The 18,628-nt window shown below is 38.3% G+C and overlaps 1 protein-coding gene across 1 annotated transcript in view; it reads left to right on the plus strand.

Moving 5' to 3' along the window:
- The window catches only part of pex6 (peroxisomal biogenesis factor 6), a 20,682-nt gene extending 10,585 nt beyond the window's left edge, over positions 1–10,097 (plus strand). Inside the window, exons 7-17 of the mRNA XM_016569642.1 lie at positions 546–748; positions 875–1,061; positions 2,073–2,149; positions 2,241–2,373; positions 3,645–3,850; positions 3,939–4,000; positions 4,093–4,201; positions 5,576–5,692; positions 5,765–5,842; positions 5,918–6,057; positions 8,713–10,097. Coding sequence (XP_016425128.1) covers positions 546–748; positions 875–1,061; positions 2,073–2,149; positions 2,241–2,373; positions 3,645–3,850; positions 3,939–4,000; positions 4,093–4,201; positions 5,576–5,692; positions 5,765–5,842; positions 5,918–6,057; positions 8,713–8,849 — 1,449 coding nt within the window. The 3' untranslated portion in view covers positions 8,850–10,097. The remainder of the gene's footprint in view (positions 1–545; positions 749–874; positions 1,062–2,072; positions 2,150–2,240; positions 2,374–3,644; positions 3,851–3,938; positions 4,001–4,092; positions 4,202–5,575; positions 5,693–5,764; positions 5,843–5,917; positions 6,058–8,712) is intronic.
- The last annotated feature ends 8,531 nt before the right edge of the window (positions 10,098–18,628 follow it).

Here is an 18,628-nt window from a genome sequence, read left to right on the forward strand (position 1 = left end):
GCGCTTCAGAAACCCTCAACCTTCCCCAGCTCCACCTGTATAGATCTGCTACGGGGTGACTTCATGTATGTTTTATATGGGGTTGTCTCATATATGTTATATGTGACCCTGGACCACAAAACCAGTCATAAGAAGCATGGTTATATTTATAGCCAACAATACATTGTATAGGTCAAAATTATGCCAAAAATAATTTGGCTATTAAGTAAAGATCATGTTCCATGAAGATATTTTGTAAATTTCCTACTGTAAATATATCAAAACTTAATTTTTGATTAGTAATATGCATTGCTAAGAACTTCATTTGGACAACTTTAAAGGCGATTTTCTCAATATTTTGATTTTTTTGCACCCTCAGATTCCAGATTTTCAAATAGTTGTATTTCAGACAAATATGGTCCTATCCTAACAAACCATACATCAATGGAAAGATTATTTATTCAGATGTATAAATCTCAATTTCGAAAAATTGACCCTTATGACTGTTTTTGTGGTCCAGGGTCACAAATATGAATAGAGATGTAAATGAGGCTGGATGTGTGCAGGTGGATTGCGTCAGTCTCTGCGCAGACACTGCAGCTGCGTGCGAGGCTAAGATGAGGTCTGTCTTTGAGAGAGCGGAGCTCCATCACCCGTGTGTTTTGCTGCTGAGAAACCTGCAGCTGCTCGGCCAGCCGCGGGACGGCTCAGAGACCGACTCCAGGGTCACCTCCACCCTCTGCCAGCTCATAGCAGCTGCTCACGCCAGGTGAGGTGCCAGCACGACAGACTCCTTCCATTCGCTTTAATGGAAGAGACCTTCAAAGACTGTTGAAAGAACCTGAACAGATGGCCATTTGTCATCGTTTGCTTGCTTTCTTCTCTTCTTCTGCAGTGTGGTGGTGGTGGGGTCTGTGAGCAGCCAGCGAGAGCTGTCCTCGGATGTGATGGCAGCGTTTGTGCACCAGGTGGCGCTAGAGAGTCTGTCCGAGGAGCAGCGCAGGACGATGCTCTCCAGCCTCAGTGAGGACCTGCTGTTGGGAAAAGACGTCAATCTTGGCAAGATTGCCAAACAGACAGCTGTGAGACTATTGACTGCTCATCCATCTTATCTGTGCATTCAGATTAAGTAAACAAAGGTGTATGTTTGTAGAGTAATTTACAACAGCTTTGAAAGCGGCTCAACCAATGAATCAAGGACCAGAACTCTCCGTTTTATAATATGTGAGCCTGGAGCACAAAAGCAGTGTTAAGTCGCTGGGGGATATTTGTAGCAATAGCCAGCAATACATTGTATGGGTCAAAATTATTGATTTTTCTTTTATGCCAAAAATCATTAGGATATTAAGTAAAGATCATGTTCCATGAAGATATTTTGTAAATGTCCTCCAGGGTCACAAATATGAATAGAGATGTAAATGAGGCTGGATGTGTGCAGGTGGATTGCGTCAGTCTCTGCGCAGACACTGCAGCTGCGTGCGAGGCTAAGATGAGGTCTGTCTTTGAGAGAGCGGAGCTCCATCACCCGTGTGTTTTGCTGCTGAGAAACCTGCAGCTGCTCGGCCAGCCGCGGGACGGCTCAGAGACCGACTCCAGGGTCACCTCCACCCTCTGCCAGCTCATAGCAGCTGCTCACGCCAGGTGAGGTGCCAGCACGACAGACTCCTTCCATTCGCTTTAATGGAAGAGACCTTCAAAGACTGTTGAAAGAACCTGAACAGATGGCCATTTGTCATCGTTTGCTTGCTTTCTTCTCTTCTTCTGCAGTGTGGTGGTGGTGGGGTCTGTGAGCAGCCAGCGAGAGCTGTCCTCGGATGTGATGGCAGCGTTTGTGCACCAGGTGGCGCTAGAGAGTCTGTCCGAGGAGCAGCGCAGGACGATGCTCTCCAGCCTCAGTGAGGACCTGCTGTTGGGAAAAGACGTCAATCTTGGCAAGATTGCCAAACAGACAGCTGTGAGACTATTGACTGCTCATCCATCTTATCTGTGCATTCAGATTTACCATATGTATTTTTTCATACATGGTCCTGGTCCAACTTTACATAAGTGCTTTTGATTGCCAGTAGGGTTTCATGTTGACTTTGTTTCTGTAGGGTTTTGTTTTAGGAGATCTTTGCGCACTTCTTACCAGCGCTGGGAAAGCCGCTCACAGACGACTTCTGCAGACGTAGTGAGTCTTCACCCCGCTGCTGTCAGTCACTCCAGCACTGTTTTTCTCTGTCGAATGGATGAGAAACTGGTGTGGTGTTTTTCGTGTGTAGTTTTCCAGAAGCGGCGAGTGAACAGGAAGAGGAGGATCTGTGTGTCTCTGGGGTGAGCGTCACGTCTGAGGACTTCAGCGCGGCACTGGACGTCCTACAGGAGGCGCATTCACAAGCCATCGGAGCCCCAAAAGTACAGTTACCTTACTTTGACTTTTGTGTCCATTGTACCCTCATAAAAATGAATTATATTATATTTATATTAAATGCATTTAGAGTTATTTTTTGACCTGCTTAAGTACATCTTTATGTGTAGTTTTGTTATTGAGTATTGTCTTTAAAATATGGTTAAAGTGTACTGCCAAGCATTTATTATAAACTAAAATATGTGACCCTGGAGCACAAAAGCAGTCTTAAGTCGCTGGGGTATATTTGTAGCAATGTCATAAAAGTTCACCCAGAAATGAAGTCTGCTGTAATGTACTATTTACCCAGCTATCAGTAAAATCTCCTGCTTTAAAGCTGTGATTATTATTATTATTATGCATTCGCTCGTGACCCCATGGAAGTTGTCCGAGTGCGTGGGAGAACAAGAGTAAGTGCAGAAGCAGATCTTAAAATACGAGAAGGAGTGTGTATATGAAGAAGATCCAAGAGATATGAAGGAGCCAAGTTGTTGAGTGCTTTGTAGGTTAAAAGTACAATTTTAAAATTTTCATGGAATTTAACTGGGAGCCAGTGCAAATTTTGTAGAACAGGAGAGATGTGTTCAGAGTTGGAAGTTTTGGTAATAACTCGAGCAGCGGCATTTTGTACCAACTGTAGTTTGTGAAGTGATTTGGAAGGAAGTCCATAAAACAAAGCATTACAGTAGTCGATTTGTGATGTTACAAGAGCATGCACAAGAGTAGCAGTACTCTTCAGTGAAAAGACAGATCGCAGACGATTAATATTCCTAATATGAAAGAATGCAGAACGGGTAACACTGTTAATATGCTTCAAACGACAAAGTTTTATCGAGGATGACACCCAAACTTTTAACCTGATTAGACAGAGGAACAGGACAATTGTCTATTATCACAGAGGAAATGTTTGACTTATCTATTGTGGTTTTTGTTCGAACAAGAAGAATTTCTGTTTTACTATTATTTAATTTGAGAAAATTAAAAGGAGGAAACTTTGAGGAAGGTTTAGAAGACAGATAAAGTTGGGTGTCATCAGGATAACAATGGAAATGAATACCATATTTCCTAAAAATGGTGCCAATAGGTAAAAGGTAGATAAGAAACAGAAGAGGTCCCAAAACAGAACCCTGTGGAACACCGGTGACCGCATAAGTAGATTTTGATTTAAACTGTTTGAGTTGTACAAATTGCATGCGGTCTGTGAGATAGGAATTCTAGGATAGGATAGGAATCTACATTTTTTAGATTGTGTCTAAAACGCAGAGTTCCTTCATCTCAGATCCCGTCGGTCAGATGGCAGGACGTCGGTGGACTGCAGCAGGTTAAGAAGGAGATTCTGGACACAATTCAGCTTCCTCTGGAGCATCCAGAGCTGCTCTCGCTGGGGCTGCGGCGCTCCGGACTGCTGCTCTACGGGCCGCCGGGCACCGGAAAAACCCTGCTGGCTAAAGCCGTCGCCACCGAGTGTACCATGACCTTCCTCAGGTGACTACAGCACTAGCCTCTGTTTGCTTTTGAGTTTGAAATATTCAAGAGACTGGTCAGAGTGCAACACTTTGGTGTTTGATTTCAGTGTGAAGGGTCCTGAGCTCATCAACATGTACGTTGGTCAGAGTGAAGAGAACATTCGAGAGGGTAAGAGCAACGAAATAAACTACTCCTGTCAGTCTGTTGTCCACTATATTTATTTCACTGAGCTGGTTAACACTTCTCTCTCTGTCCGTCAGTGTTCAGTAAGGCCAGAACTGCTGCTCCCTGTGTTATTTTCTTTGATGAGCTGGACTCTTTGGCTCCTAATAGAGGCCACAGTGGGGACTCAGGAGGGGTGATGGACAGGTCAGCATCACAAGACATGTGCAGATACTAAACTCACAACACCAGTCCAATCCGTGAATGAATCATTCAGTGTGATTTGTGAACCAGTTCAAAAGATTCAGCTGGTTCACGAATCAGGTATGGGATCCTGCCTCGGGATTTCCTCAGTTCAGAATAACGTGGAAAGATATATTTTCATAAAATGTAGTGGAGTAAAAAGTAAGATATTATGGTTTGGAACATAGTGAAGTAAAATGAAAATACACCAATACAATTCAGATACTTACATTCAAGTCGAGTCAATTTTATTTGTTTAGTGCTTTTCACAATACACATTGTTTCAAGTATAATATTTTAATATATTTATGCCTTATAGTCACATTTAGCAGATTAGAGCTGGGCGATAATATAGTTACATTTGTGACGATATGAAAAATCAAGCAGTTGAGATTTCCTATATAATGTCTATTGCTTTACATGAGTACATTGAATGTTTACTAATAAAGTTGGATATGCTCATGTATCCAATATTTAGAGCTTTGTATAGATTATATAGTTTACATATCTTGCGTCATTAAAAACTATCACAGATCCGACATTTTCTATTGCTTTATGTGAGTATACTGTACTATGGGGTTATTTTTGTTCCTTTATTCCAAATAAATACATTATGATTCATAAATAAATGTAAAGCTCTCACAAATCCACAGATAGGTGGACTCCACCCACATCTACTCAAGCCAATCACATAACGGCCACATTGCGCTGACCAATCATGTTATCACTATAACTAATCACGTGTTGCTTTACACTCAGGGTGGTCTCTCCTTCATATAACCTCGCTCATTCATCTGCACTGGCTGAGATAGGAAGTCCATAAAATCGGTTTGGTCACTTGGACTCATATTTGGTCTTCTACATGATATTTTGTCCTATATCTGTGCAAGCGTGGAGTACTTCAGAAGGAGAACGGGACATCAGTTTACTGCCGGTGACTCGTCGCCACGTCACTTCCTTTCAGGGATGCAAAGTGAATCTATTGCCACCTCCTGAGTGTAAAACAAAACGTGATTGGTCATAGCGATGTGGCTCTGTTATCTGATTGGCTTGAGTAGACAGTGGGTGGAGTCCACCTATTTGTGGACTTTTCAGCACGTCTTGACGCAAGAACTCGAAATTCAAAATCCATAAATGCATGCGGTTATTGAACTGAACTATTATTGTTATTGAACTACTCAAGCTGAATAAAGACTATTTTCCTGCATGAATTTGGATTTGCCTCAGTTTTTAATTTTGCATGATTGATTCTGGTGCGTTCCTGTTTAATACTGTGAAGCTGCTTTGAAACTGTGTATTGGTGCATCATGACAAGCCAGGTTTTGTCATTGTTTTTAGGGTTGTGTCACAGCTTTTAGCAGAGCTGGACGGTCTTCATTCGTCTGGAGACGTCTTTGTGATCGGAGCAACTAACCGCCCAGATCTGCTGGACCAATCATTGCTCAGGCCTGGCAGGTAAATACATTCAGATTCAGTTGCTTTTCAGTTTGTCTGGCATTCTTGCATTCTTGCATGTTTTCGCCCCAGGTTTGATAAGTTGGTGTATGTGGGTGTGAATGAAGACAGAGAGTCTCAGCTGCAGGTTCTGAAGGCAGTCTTGCGCAGGTGAGTGTGTCCATCATGACGCTCCTCTCTCTCAGTGCTGGAGGGTGTGTGTTATTGCTGCTGTTCTGGGTGCAGGTTTAAGGTGGATCCCGGCGTGTGTCTGTCGGAGGTCGTGGAGTCCTGTCCTCCTCAGCTGACCGGAGCCGATCTCTACGCGCTCTGTTCGGACGCCATGATGTGGGCCATCAAGAGAAAGATTTCACGTATCGCTGAAGGTATGTGGAAAAATATACCATGAACGGCCTTTTCTGATTATGTGACTCAGGGGTGAGTATCCATGTCAAACTAAATGGTAAATGTTACAGAAAATGCCACCGTCTCTGTTTCCTCCGGTCCTCAGAGCTGTAAGGGCTGCTTGTTTGTTGGCCATTAGGATTTCATCACAACACCACATGCAGGAGGAGAATGTTATTTCTCTAGAGATGACAATAGTAAACACTCATTAAGAAACATTTCTTATTACTATCAATGTTGAAAACAGTTTTTGTTTTTTTTCCCGGATTTTTTATGAATATAAAGTTTAAAAGAACAGCATTTACTTGAAATAGAAATCTTTCTAAATGTCTTCACTGTCACTTTCGATCAGTTTAATGCGTTCTTGCTGAATAAAAGGGTGCAGTGACGTTGGTTTTCAAAAAACACAATGGACCAACACCAGCAGATGACATTGCACCCCAAATCATCACAGACTGTGGAAACTTAACACTGGACTTCAAGCAACTTGGACTATGAGCTTCTCCACCCTTCCTCCAGACTCTAGGACCTTGGTTTCCAAATGAAATACAAAACTCATCTGAAAAGAGGACTTTGGACCAATGGGCAACAGTCCAGTTCTTCTTCTCCTTAACCCAGGTAAGACGCCTCTCCCGTTGTCTGTGGTTCAGGAGTGGCTTAACAAGAGGAATACGACAACTGTAGCCAAATTCCTGGACACGTCTGTGTGTGGTGGCTCTTGATGCCGTGACCCCAGCCTCAGCCCATTCCTTGTGAAGTTCACTCAAATTCTTGAATCAATTTTGCTTGACAATCCTCATAAGACTGCGGTTCTCTCGGTTGGTTGTGCATCTTTTCTTCCACACTTTTTCCTTCCACTCAACTCTCTGTTAACATGCTTGGATACAGCACTCTGTGAACAGCCAGCTTCTTTGGCAATGAATGTTTGTGGCTTACCCTCCTTGTGAAGGGTGTCAATGATTGTCTTCTGGACAACTGTCAGATCAGCAGTCTTCCCCATGATTGTGTAACCTAGTGAACCAAACTGAGAGACCATTTTGAAGGCTCAGGAAACCTTTGCAGGTGTTTTGAGTTGATTAGCTGATTGGCATGTCACCATATTCTAATTAGTTGAGATAGTGAATTGGTGGGTTTTTGTTAAATGTGAGCCAAAATCATCACAATTAAAAGAACCAAAGACTTAAACTACTTCAGTCTGTGTGCATTGAATTTATTTAATACACGAGTTTCACAATTTGAGTTGAATTACTGAAATAAATAAACTTTTCCACGACATTCTAATTTATTGAGATGCACCTGTATATGAGTCAGATTAAGAACGTGTCTCTAAAATGCAGTTGTTTTCCAAACAGTCGTGGAGCAGCAGCACTGTCTCCCTCATCTAACACACCTGATTCAACTCCTCAGCTCATTCCAGAGACTTTAAGAGCTGAGGTGGGTCAGAACAGGTAAAGAGTTATGAGAAACTACGATGCGTGTCAGATTCAGCAGCCGAAATAACCTCATAACAGCTGCTGTGATGACTGTTCATCAAAGAACAAAAGAAAAAGAGCTTTAAGGATTCATCTATATTTAATTTAGAATTGAGTTTTTGATAGCTTTATTCAGTTTCTGTATATTTCATAATTTCTGATGGGCGCAGGTAAATATGACATTTATTATAATGGGTTTATGTGTTTAAGATTGTTTTAAGTTCACCTAAATTGAAAGTAATTTTTTAAACTTTAATAAAAGTTAAAATTGACAACTCTTTATTATACTGTAATGTTAAATGGCTAGTCAATGGTTAAATATTGGAAAGAAAAAAAAAACAATTTCACAAAGACATCAGTAGTATTGGTATCAATATTTATATACTACCATATAAAGATGCCATTAAACAAATATAAAAAAATATATACTGTCTTTGTTGTTTCTACATTCATTTGAAGATTGAATGTGAAATTATTGCAATATAAAAGTATATTTAAAAACTTTAATGTAAGGTGGGATTAATCGCAATCATTTCAGAAAAAAAAAAATTAATCGATTGACAGCACTAATAAAAATATATTGTTATTATAATTATATATATATTCAATATATTTGTGTTTAAAAATATATATTATTATTCAATAATAAGTGAATAGGAAGTGAAACTTGTTCATTAGTTTTGTGTAGGTACATGAAAACACTCCTTTGATCCTTCATCTTTGTAAAATGCCGTCATACACAGACAGACTCATCAGCATGATCAAACATTCACTTCAGTGCAAATATATGCAATATATTAAGAAACAAAATATCAAAACCGTGTCTGTGCATTTGCCAGTCTACAGCTGAGATCTTTATTGGTTAAACGTTTAGAAGATGGAGCTATGTTTAAACCAAAAATAAATTAAAAGTAACATTTTATGCATGAAACCCATGTGTCCATATTCCAGCTACTCGCTCTTAGCCTAAAAACATACTCTACGCAAACGCTTTGCAGGACTTTGACCTCATTCTAGCCCTGTGCTTTAGCAATGCATTGGTCAAGCATTCACATGTGCGTTTGTCTGCTTGAGTAGAGGATGTTTCTGGCCTGACTCTGCTTCTTTCTCAGTGCCTGCACTACTTGCCTTCACTCTTTCTTCATCTCTGTGTCTGTGATGCAGGTGTGGATTCAGAGGCCAGCGCTCTGACTCTGTGTTCAGAAGACTTCAGACAGGCTCTGGCAGGCCTTCAGCCGTCCGTCTCGGAGCAGCAGCTCAACAGATACAAGCTCATCCAGCAGAAATTCACCATAAAATAACATCCCAAACACTCGCCCATCTGAAATCACGTAACTTCTGAAACTAAAGGTTTTGCACTGTGTCCTAACCAGACCCGGGGTGATGAAGCTACTCTCATGGGTCCATATAGCTGAATATTAAATGTCAAATATCGTCTGATTGGCTGTGATTGTTTTATGTTGCACAGTAGTTTCATCTTATTGTACACAGACAGATCAATCGACACAAGAAACTTGTCGCATCACGTCTGGGTAGGACACAGTAATCAAAATCTTTTTCTATAATTATTTAAAAATCATCTCTAAAGAAAAGGAATGAGTTTAATGAGTTAAAGTCGAACCTGCTCATGTTTACTTGCCTATCCCACAGGATGTCTGTGCATCTTTCTTAATGGGTTTCATATTTAATGCTTGAACAGAAATCAGTCAGGCTGAAAAATGCAGAATCAGATTCCATTGAAGAAATGAGATTAAATATAACGAAAGCTGATTTACAACTAGCACTGCAAAAACCACAACTAAAGAGAAACTTCAGCTAGACTGTGTGTGTGTGTGTGTGTGTGTGAGAGAGAGTGTGTGTGTGTGTGTGTGTGCGTTTGTGTGAAGTGTACTTAATTACAGTGTTTTCATGAATGTGAAGTGAAGTGACTCATACACAATAGATAAATTCACATGAATCATCCTCAGTGCTTTGATTTTAACACATTGGCTCGCATTGGTCACACTTTATATTAAGTGCTTAGTTTTGGATAATTTAATTAGTAATAATTAATTTGCTATGCAAATGTTAAAAAGAGCTGATATCAGTGGTTTATGTCTAAAAATGTTAATGAGTTGTTTTTTTTTAATGTTTATATTTTTTTGGTTTTATAAATGTGTAATTACTACTTCATTACCATGTTGTTATTACATATGTAACAAAGGACAAATGGGATGACTTAATATAAAGTGGTACCTTGTTTATTCAAAGAATTACTGAAAATAAACTTAAAATAATTATCCTGAAATTAAACACATGTGATTCTTCAAAGAAATCTGCGTGTCTGCTTTGACATAGTAGCTAGCGATAGAAGACGATATGAACACAAAAGACAGAATTGTTCAAAAGAGAAAATAAGATTCCAACTGCAAGCGTATATTTTGACTCATTGTGCTGTAGCTTGTTGCTGGACGTTACTGGAAGAGTGATGAGTGAATCTCACGAAAAATGTCAAGAAATGTTTGAGTTGTATTTCACCCCAAAATCAGATGAAACTAGAAACAAGTTAGAATTTGAAAATATAATTTATAAAATATTAAATAAAATCATTTATAAAATATATGAATTATATTTTGCATAAAGAATTGTACATTAAAATTATAATTGTATTTATACTTGATATCATTTATTTTATATTTATTTATTTTTATTAGTGTAACATAGTAATGAGAATCTAATGAGAGTAACTATTGAGAAAAAAAGAAAAACATTTCAGTAATGAGAATTTTGGGGTAAAATGTTCTTAATTGTCATGAAAATAATGTCACAATGTAAACACAAATGATAATGGTCCTAAAATATGGTCATTTTCTTAATGCAAAATATAATTTCTTATTTTTTCCTTGGATGTTGTGTGATATATGAGCTAGATTTGACATGCTTTATGAGATTCACCTAACAATTAGTGCAGTTTTTATTAATACTTATGTGGACGTCTTCAGTAACAACCAATTAGTTCTATAAACTATGTCAAATAGCTGCTTGATTATTTTTTTTTTTTAATAAAAAAAATCTCAATCATGTTTCAGTGATGATTTTTTGGGGTTGTTAATTGATAATGGGGGCCACAGAATAATCCATTTGGATTGATATAACTCTGATGTAATGTTTTTTTTTCATTGGATATTGCCATGTAAATGAATTATTTTACTCCTCAGGACACAGTAATAGACCGTCAGTCTGACAAGCTCAACAGAAAACCCCACTGGTGTGCTGTTGCTTACTAGCTCAAGGCAATTATAAGTTTTTCTTTTTTTCTCTCATTGTTTTTCTTCTTCTTTTTCACCCACACACATCATTAGGAATCGAAAAATAAAAGTCCCTGAAATCCTGACCAGAGAACACAGGAAAGGAAAGCACTGTCAAGCAAAGGCAAGAGCAATAATGTGCTGTCACACGCTGTGTAGTGAACTGAAGCATGACAGAAGTGTATTTGAGAGAAAGATGAACAAATGTCACTGGGAGGCTCCGGATCTTAGTCGGGGGGGTCTGGATCTTTGTGGAAGATCCCTCGTTTTCACATCAATCTCTGAGCCTCTGCTGCTTCTGCTTTGGTGTTTAGTTCGTATGTTTGGCCGAGACGACTGAGATGCTTTCTCTGTTTCTGGGTCTGCGTTCATGTCGACGGCAGATGCAGCTTCTCTCTATGTCAGCGACTCAAGTGAAATGTGGCATACGACTGCAGCTTCTGCAACGCAAGGGGATGCATGTAAGATTTCTGCTGAAAAAGCAACTCATTATGTTGTTTATTACATTTTGGTAGCACTTTCCATGAATAGGGTGCAAAGTATGACTTGACAGTTCCACCACCAGAGGAATCATCAACCCCAGGAGACCAAACTTAATATATATATGTATATAATTATATGAGCTTTTTATTTTCTATGAAATTTTCAAATGTTGCAACCCTGTTACCAAAATTTGGAACAGGTTTTTTAACTATAAATAATTCAAATAATTAACCACAAGGGGTAGTTTGGGACAACTGCTGTTTTAAATCATTAAAAACTTATATTTTCCATAAATTAAAGAAAATCATTTTGGCAGAATTATAATTTTGGTAACAGGGTTGAAAGCTTGAGCTCATTAAATGCTGCCAATGCTACAACTTTTTTTTAAATTTTTTTTTTTTAGAAAATGTAAAACTGGGAAAATGAAATGATTCACTTGTCCTCCCGCCATGCTGTAGAGATGGTCTAAATGATGTCACTTCCTGGGATCACAAATATATGGAATGTTCCATTTTGTATAATGGAGGAAAATAAAGCAGTGAAAGGGCTGCATGCAAAATGTTGAACGTTTTGGTAATTAAAATGTTTTAATGATTAAAAACATTGATACCACTTTATATTAAGGACCAATTCTCACAATTAACTAGTTGCTCATTAGCAAGCATATTACTAGCATATTGGCTGTTTATTAGTACTTATAAAGCACATATTAATGCCTTATTCTGGCATTTATGGTTATATTTAGATCCCTTAAGACCACCCCATACCTAAACTTAACTACTAATTAGTTAAACTACTAACTATTAATAAGCAGCTAATTAGGAGTTTATTGAGGCAGAAGCCATATTGAATAGTTAGTTAATAATCAGAATCGGTCCTTAAACTAAAGTGAGACCAAAAGATATTTATGAACAGAATATAGATTCAACTAAAGGTATGGTCACATTAGCAACATTTTTGCACAATTTCACAGGTAAAATGGTCCATTGTCTGTTTCCACACTTTCAAACCAATTTCAGTGTAATTTCATGTGCAGTAATGTAGCGATGTATCTAGCACAGCTCACACAGAAGTGCTGTGCGCTGACGTTACACCACCAACTTGAGCTAAATCTGCGAAGGGAGCTTTTTTACTGTCACGAGAACCCCCTGATCGTGTGGATTCCTGTTGGAATTGGAAAGGTTTTTGTCCATGAATTTTCACAGAGTAACAGGTTTGACAAAAATCAGCATGAGGAAATCTTTCACCTTCACTTGATTGTGAAATGACGGGATTTTACCTGTAAAAATCTGCCGGACAGCAGTAAATGTGACCTGATGTGCAGCAATCTTAAGTTTTCTTATGTGCTTTTTATAAGTGATGGGACATCAAACTACACACTATTCATGGATGGTGCCTGGTGTTTTATTTGGTGCACAGCTAAAAATAGGTCCAACAGACGTTTAATGAGTCATCAACAGTTCTTCAATCAGTGTTGACCTGTTATGCTCTGTCTGATCTTCTCAGTCTAACTACTTGTCCATTTCATTACAATCCAAATCCAGTGCAAGCACTATAAAGTCTAAATGAGATTGAAGTTCATTTCAGAGGAAGATGGTTGAAGTGGTCGGGATGAGTTTGAGTGGTCACTCTCACATCCAACAACAACCATATTTACCGCTTACGTGGCCTTTGCTACTTTGGTGCGTTTCATCCTTTTCCTGCGCTTGAGGGTGACCTGAGGCCTCTTCAAGCCGGCGATGAGCAGCAGCAGTCTGGGTCGGGACTTGGTGAGCCAGCTTCTCAGGAGCGTCCCCTTGGGAAACCTGGAAAACATCACAACCTGTGAGTCCAAGCGCCTCAGTGCTCCTCGGGGAAAGACCAAACGAAGCTGCTATAGCACTGAATTCACCGACTCTGTCTCTTCTGTGAGCTGCTTTGCTATACTCGAAGCCGTACTTAAAATGACTGATTCTTTAAACTGAATTGGGTGTCGCTCACAATGATTTTTATTGTAAAGATTGAATGTAAATAAACTTGACTTCAGTGTAATGGTTATTGAGGTATTAATACTGTACAACATCTGTCAAAATGAATGTATTTTATTTTATTGACTCAAACAGTGTTTCATAAAAGCATTGATTTGGTACACTGTAAGAAAAAAAAAAAAACTGTAGGAAAATGGAAAACGTACTTGGCCAAGACATTTCCTTTAATCATAAAGTACAACTCAATGCATATTTCAAAATACAAGCAAAACAAGTAAATCCGGAATATTCCTTCATATTAACAGTACATTGTGCCATATTTTTTCACTTTGATAATAAATTGCCACGGCGTTGAATAAACATGCATAATAAAGCTAACTATATTTGGGAGGAACTGAGTGTGAGACCACAACAATGTGGGATTGTTCCTAGGCATTTAGTTTATTCATGCTTGTGCATGAGCAGAAATCTGTCTAAATAGTCAGGTTAGACTTCAAGTTAACCGAGATTTAGTATCTGAGTGAATCTGAATTATGAATGATAAAAATTATCAAGAATGTCCAGATCATCAGGCATTTCCTCCCATAAAAAACGATAAATTTTATTTATATAAATGAAATACAAAAAATATATATATATACTATGTTCAATACAACTACATGTTATAAATAACCCATTAAGGATTTGCTTCTAAGCTTTTTTTTCAATTAAAGGTGCTGTATGTAGGATTGACACCGAGTGGTTGAACTAGGTATTGCAGTCCAAATTCAAAATATTGGAGAGGGTTTTTTTCACCCGGCCCCTCCTCCTCAGACTTGACGCACACGAGGTTGCCAGATTGATGACACCAACAGGAACAGCGCACTTGACGATGAATGAAATGAAATACGCTGTGTTTCCCGCCAACTGGCAACCCGGCGTGCCAAAATAGAATTGGGTAAACTGGCAGTGGGCGGGTTAAACAGACCAAAACAGAGACCGACATTCCGACCCGGAACGCACAATTCAAAGGAGAATAACTGACTGTAGCATTGTTTTTCAGATAAACAAGTGTGTTAACTTAGCATGTTTCTTAAATATCTGCAAACATATTATGGTATTTTTATGCTTTAGTAGAGTCAAAAACTTACATACGGCACCTTTAAGTACTTCCCCTGTAATTCTCATTGCTGTAATGTGAAAGAAATATTGACATTTACATAAGTACAGTTAGAACAGCTGTTGTATTTGCTGATTTTCTGTACTCAATTTAATTTAATTATTTACTTTCTTACATACTTACTTATGCACTTACATACTTACGTACTTATGTACCTACTGAAATATGACTGGGGTATTTCTTAGTGTAAATTCATCTATTTACTCCACATCCGTCTGAGCGGTATTCTTCCGGTGTGACTGCACAGTCTCTAGTGCAGAGCAGATAAACTGTTTGAATCTTAATTGTCAAATCTATGGTCCTGTCCAGTCACACTAACGGCTGTAAATCATGTTCCTCATGTCATGTTTAGTCTAAGACGAGTCCTGAGACGTCTCACACTGTCCAGCAGCTGGAGCTTTACTTTGTCCTGAATGAGTGAGCGACTGTTTAATAACCATGTGTGCATCTGCTTTCAACTGCACACAATGCAACACAGCTACAGAAAACACACAGATGAATCAGATTATTGCTGGGCTCGTCCACTCAGCACACTCAACGTTTGAAGCATTTGTGTATCGATGCAATGCATTTAAGCTATGCTGACTCAACCTAATTGACTGCACATACTCAAGTGTGTTTTTTTTTTAATGAGTGGATGCATTAACCAACATTAACTAACAAAGAGCAATACACTTGTTACAGTATCTATTGATCTTTGTTAATGTTAGTTAATAAAAATACAGCTGTTCATTATTAGTTCATCTTAGCTCAATGCCATTGGATAATACTAACAGATACTTCTGATTTTAATGTATTAAAATGCTGAAATTAACACTAACTAAAATTAATAAATGTTAATAAGTTATAGTTAATAAAATTACAACTGTTCATTGTTAATGTAATTTTTTTTTAGATAAAATGAACAAGTGTTATTTTAGTATCAGTTTTTATTGATATTCTATTCTATTAAAATATTTATTTTAAAGATTCACTCATTTTGTTGTGTTTTGTCATTTTGAGTTTTAATATGTCTATATAATATTTATCTTTTTTATGTCAGTTTTAGTTTGAATTATTTTAGTAAACTGTTTAGAACTAAATGAAAATGAGAAATGTTGCCATGGCAACATTTGGTTTTAGTTACCTATACTAATCAACAAATGGAAGCTTATTTTTAAAGAGTTAACAAAAACTTTAAAGTTATAAAAAGGGTCACAATATGCTCAAAAAACAGCAAGGGTCAAAAATACACAATTATGTGGCCAAAACGTGTATTTTTCCATTGACAGCCGTTTCAAAAGTTGCCATGTGTGAGACAGAACTGAATCTTTCATGCAGTAACACAAAATAATCACAATGTTTCACCAGCAACCATTTTTAGCGCTCTTAAAAGCATCAGAGTATTCTTTTCCCTCTTGACTGCTGTAACATAGAGAGAATCAGTCACATGACATTTACCACTCAGCTGATTGGCTCCAAGAACGTTTCTGGAACTAAGTGCCCATGCAAAGCAAAGATGGCAGCCTCCAGGATAGATCACTCCTGGTATTTACATGTAAGACGGCATAATAAACCCTTTAGAAACAGTCCACAGACATCATAAAGGATCTGGAGGTTGACCTGGTGACAGACAACCGGGCCAACATTCAATCCAGAAATCCCTGCAGATTTTCACAGAAAACTCAAACCCACATCATTTACAATCTTCTACATATTCCCACCACTGGCCGGAAACTTCCCATCCTTCTCATTCTCTGCATGATTTCCACAAACCCTCCATAGCAGACTAAAGCGATCCTTCTGTGTCTTTGCAAGCCAACAGCGTGATGGAAGTGTGGCGTTCCCGCAGAACAGTACCTCAAGCAGCAACACTCCTCACCCAAGCACCATCTCAACAAGCCCTTCACCCTCCAAACCTTCACACACCAAGCGCTCCCGTAACAGGACTTCAGATGAAGGGGACAGCATAACCGGCCGAGCTTTAATACACACGTCTCGCACGTCTGACTGCTGAGCTCAATGGAAAATATAAAACTTCAATTGTTTCAACTTTTGCTGGTCGAGCACGACCCAACGGGCCAGAGAGAGATCTAGCAACGTGTAGGCCTCGCTGAAGCCATTGTTGTTCCCCAGAGAGGCTCGATGTTAAATGTGGCGAGAGCAACATTGTTTGTTTTGCGGCCTTGTTTTCCTCATTTTTTCTTTTTCCAATTCTGTCTCTCAGGAGCTTGACTGATATTTCTCCTACAGGACAGCTAGCCATTGTATTTAGAGTAGTTTTTCGCCGGTGTTCTCATCCACCAAATTAGCTGCTTCATCAAGGTGTCCACATGGATGTTATACTCCACAGCTGGGAAGCTTTGTTGTGGAGTTTGACTCATCGTTGTACCTTTTCTTTCCAAATTGTATCCATTGAAACATTGACTGTTGAGATGTCATATCCAAATATTATGTTCACTTTATCTTGACTTGTATCTTGAGATTTAGTCCAAAGATTGGCTTCTTCTAAGAAATGTACTGGCACAATTAAAACTAGCAAAAAACGTTCTAGCAAAACTAAATGTCACTCTATGCTAGGCCAAAAAAAATCTGTGATAGAGTTGACAGAGCTACAACTTCGAAATTAGTTTTAAAGTCTTGGACAAAAAATTCTGAACAGTATTTCAAACAACTGAAGAACTATACACACACGCAGTATAATCACAATCAATTAAACTCAAAATAATGACAATAAAACCAACCAGAACAGCTTTCTCAACTATAAAACTCACTCATTTATAAATAAGCAGTGTATGTCTATACACTATAGTTTATCCTAGTTATCAACATCTTAATTTAGCAAATAATTTCCCTATGAAGAACAGAAAGTGTCTCTTACCAATTGACTCCACACATTTGTTAGGCTATGCCCCCTGCGCCCTGCTAAGCCGCATATATGATGCTAATGGACTTATTAGTGTCACGCTAGAAAGTTCAACCAGGATGGAAAAAAAAACAAATCTGCGGGACAAAGGGAAGTGCAGCGGCTCCACGGGGCTCCACGGGGCTTCAACAGGAGGGTCCACTCAGCACTTCTCTCAGCGAGCAACAACGGATGATCCCGCGCTCCGCACCAATCACAGCGCTCGCTCACGCTGTTTCTGTGACAGCCAGGGCCTCGCTGTGCAGAGAGGTCAGCCAAACTACCATCCTCTGGTGCACATGTAGAAAATACAGCTCTTCAAATGCGTATCAGCAAAGGGTTAAAACATATGTTGTATACAAAAAACATGGAACTTGGGCCCGTAAGTTATGGAAGTAAATACAAACAGATAAATAAATAAATACATTTTAATGAAAGAACAGTATAAAAAGGCCTGGGCGGAAGAGAAAAAATAGGATATGACATGGGCCAGATTTGAACCTGCATTTTCCAGACAATCACCACAGCTCCACGTGAACACGTCTGGAGCACATGTGTTGTGAACATTATTCAAATTCTTTATTGTCAAAATATGGCATTTATATATTTTGTCATGCCATTTAATATTTCAAAAAATACAATTCCTTTAAAATATAAACTGTATTTACATACTAAATAATAACCGGTCAGTCTCTTCTGCTCACCAAGGCTGCCTTTCTTTGACTAAAAATACAATAAAAACAGTAATATTGTGAAATATAGAAAAATAGAACTGTCTATTGTAATATATTTGAAATTGTAATGTATTTCTGTGATCAAAGCTGTATTTTCAGCATCATTACTCCAGTCTTCAGTGTCACATGATCTTCAGAAATCATTCTAATATTTTTTATCAGTAATGTTTGGTGCTCAGTTGATTAATAGTGATTATTTTTATCAATGTCAATAACCGTTTTTGCTGCTTAATATTTTTGAGGAACCCGTGATACTTTTTTTTCCAGGATTTGATGAATAGAAAGTTCAAAACAACAGCATTTATTTAAAACAGAAATATTTTGTAATATTGTAAGTCTTTACTGTCACCTTTGATTAATTGCATGCATCCTTGCTAAATAAAAGTATTAATTTCTTTCAAAAAGGTATTATTTTCTTTGGTTTTCACAAAAATATGAAGCAGCACAGCTGTTTCAACATTGATAATAATCAGAAATGTCTCTTGTGCAGCAAATCAGCATATTAGAATGATTTCTGAAGATCATGTGACACTGAAGACTGCAGTAATGATGCTGAAAATACAGCT

This window comes from Sinocyclocheilus rhinocerous, unplaced genomic scaffold, assembly GCF_001515625.1.
Source record: "Sinocyclocheilus rhinocerous isolate Xijiao unplaced genomic scaffold, SAMN03320098_v1.1 scaffold1523, whole genome shotgun sequence".
Taxonomy (NCBI): domain Eukaryota; kingdom Metazoa; phylum Chordata; class Actinopteri; order Cypriniformes; family Cyprinidae; genus Sinocyclocheilus; species Sinocyclocheilus rhinocerous.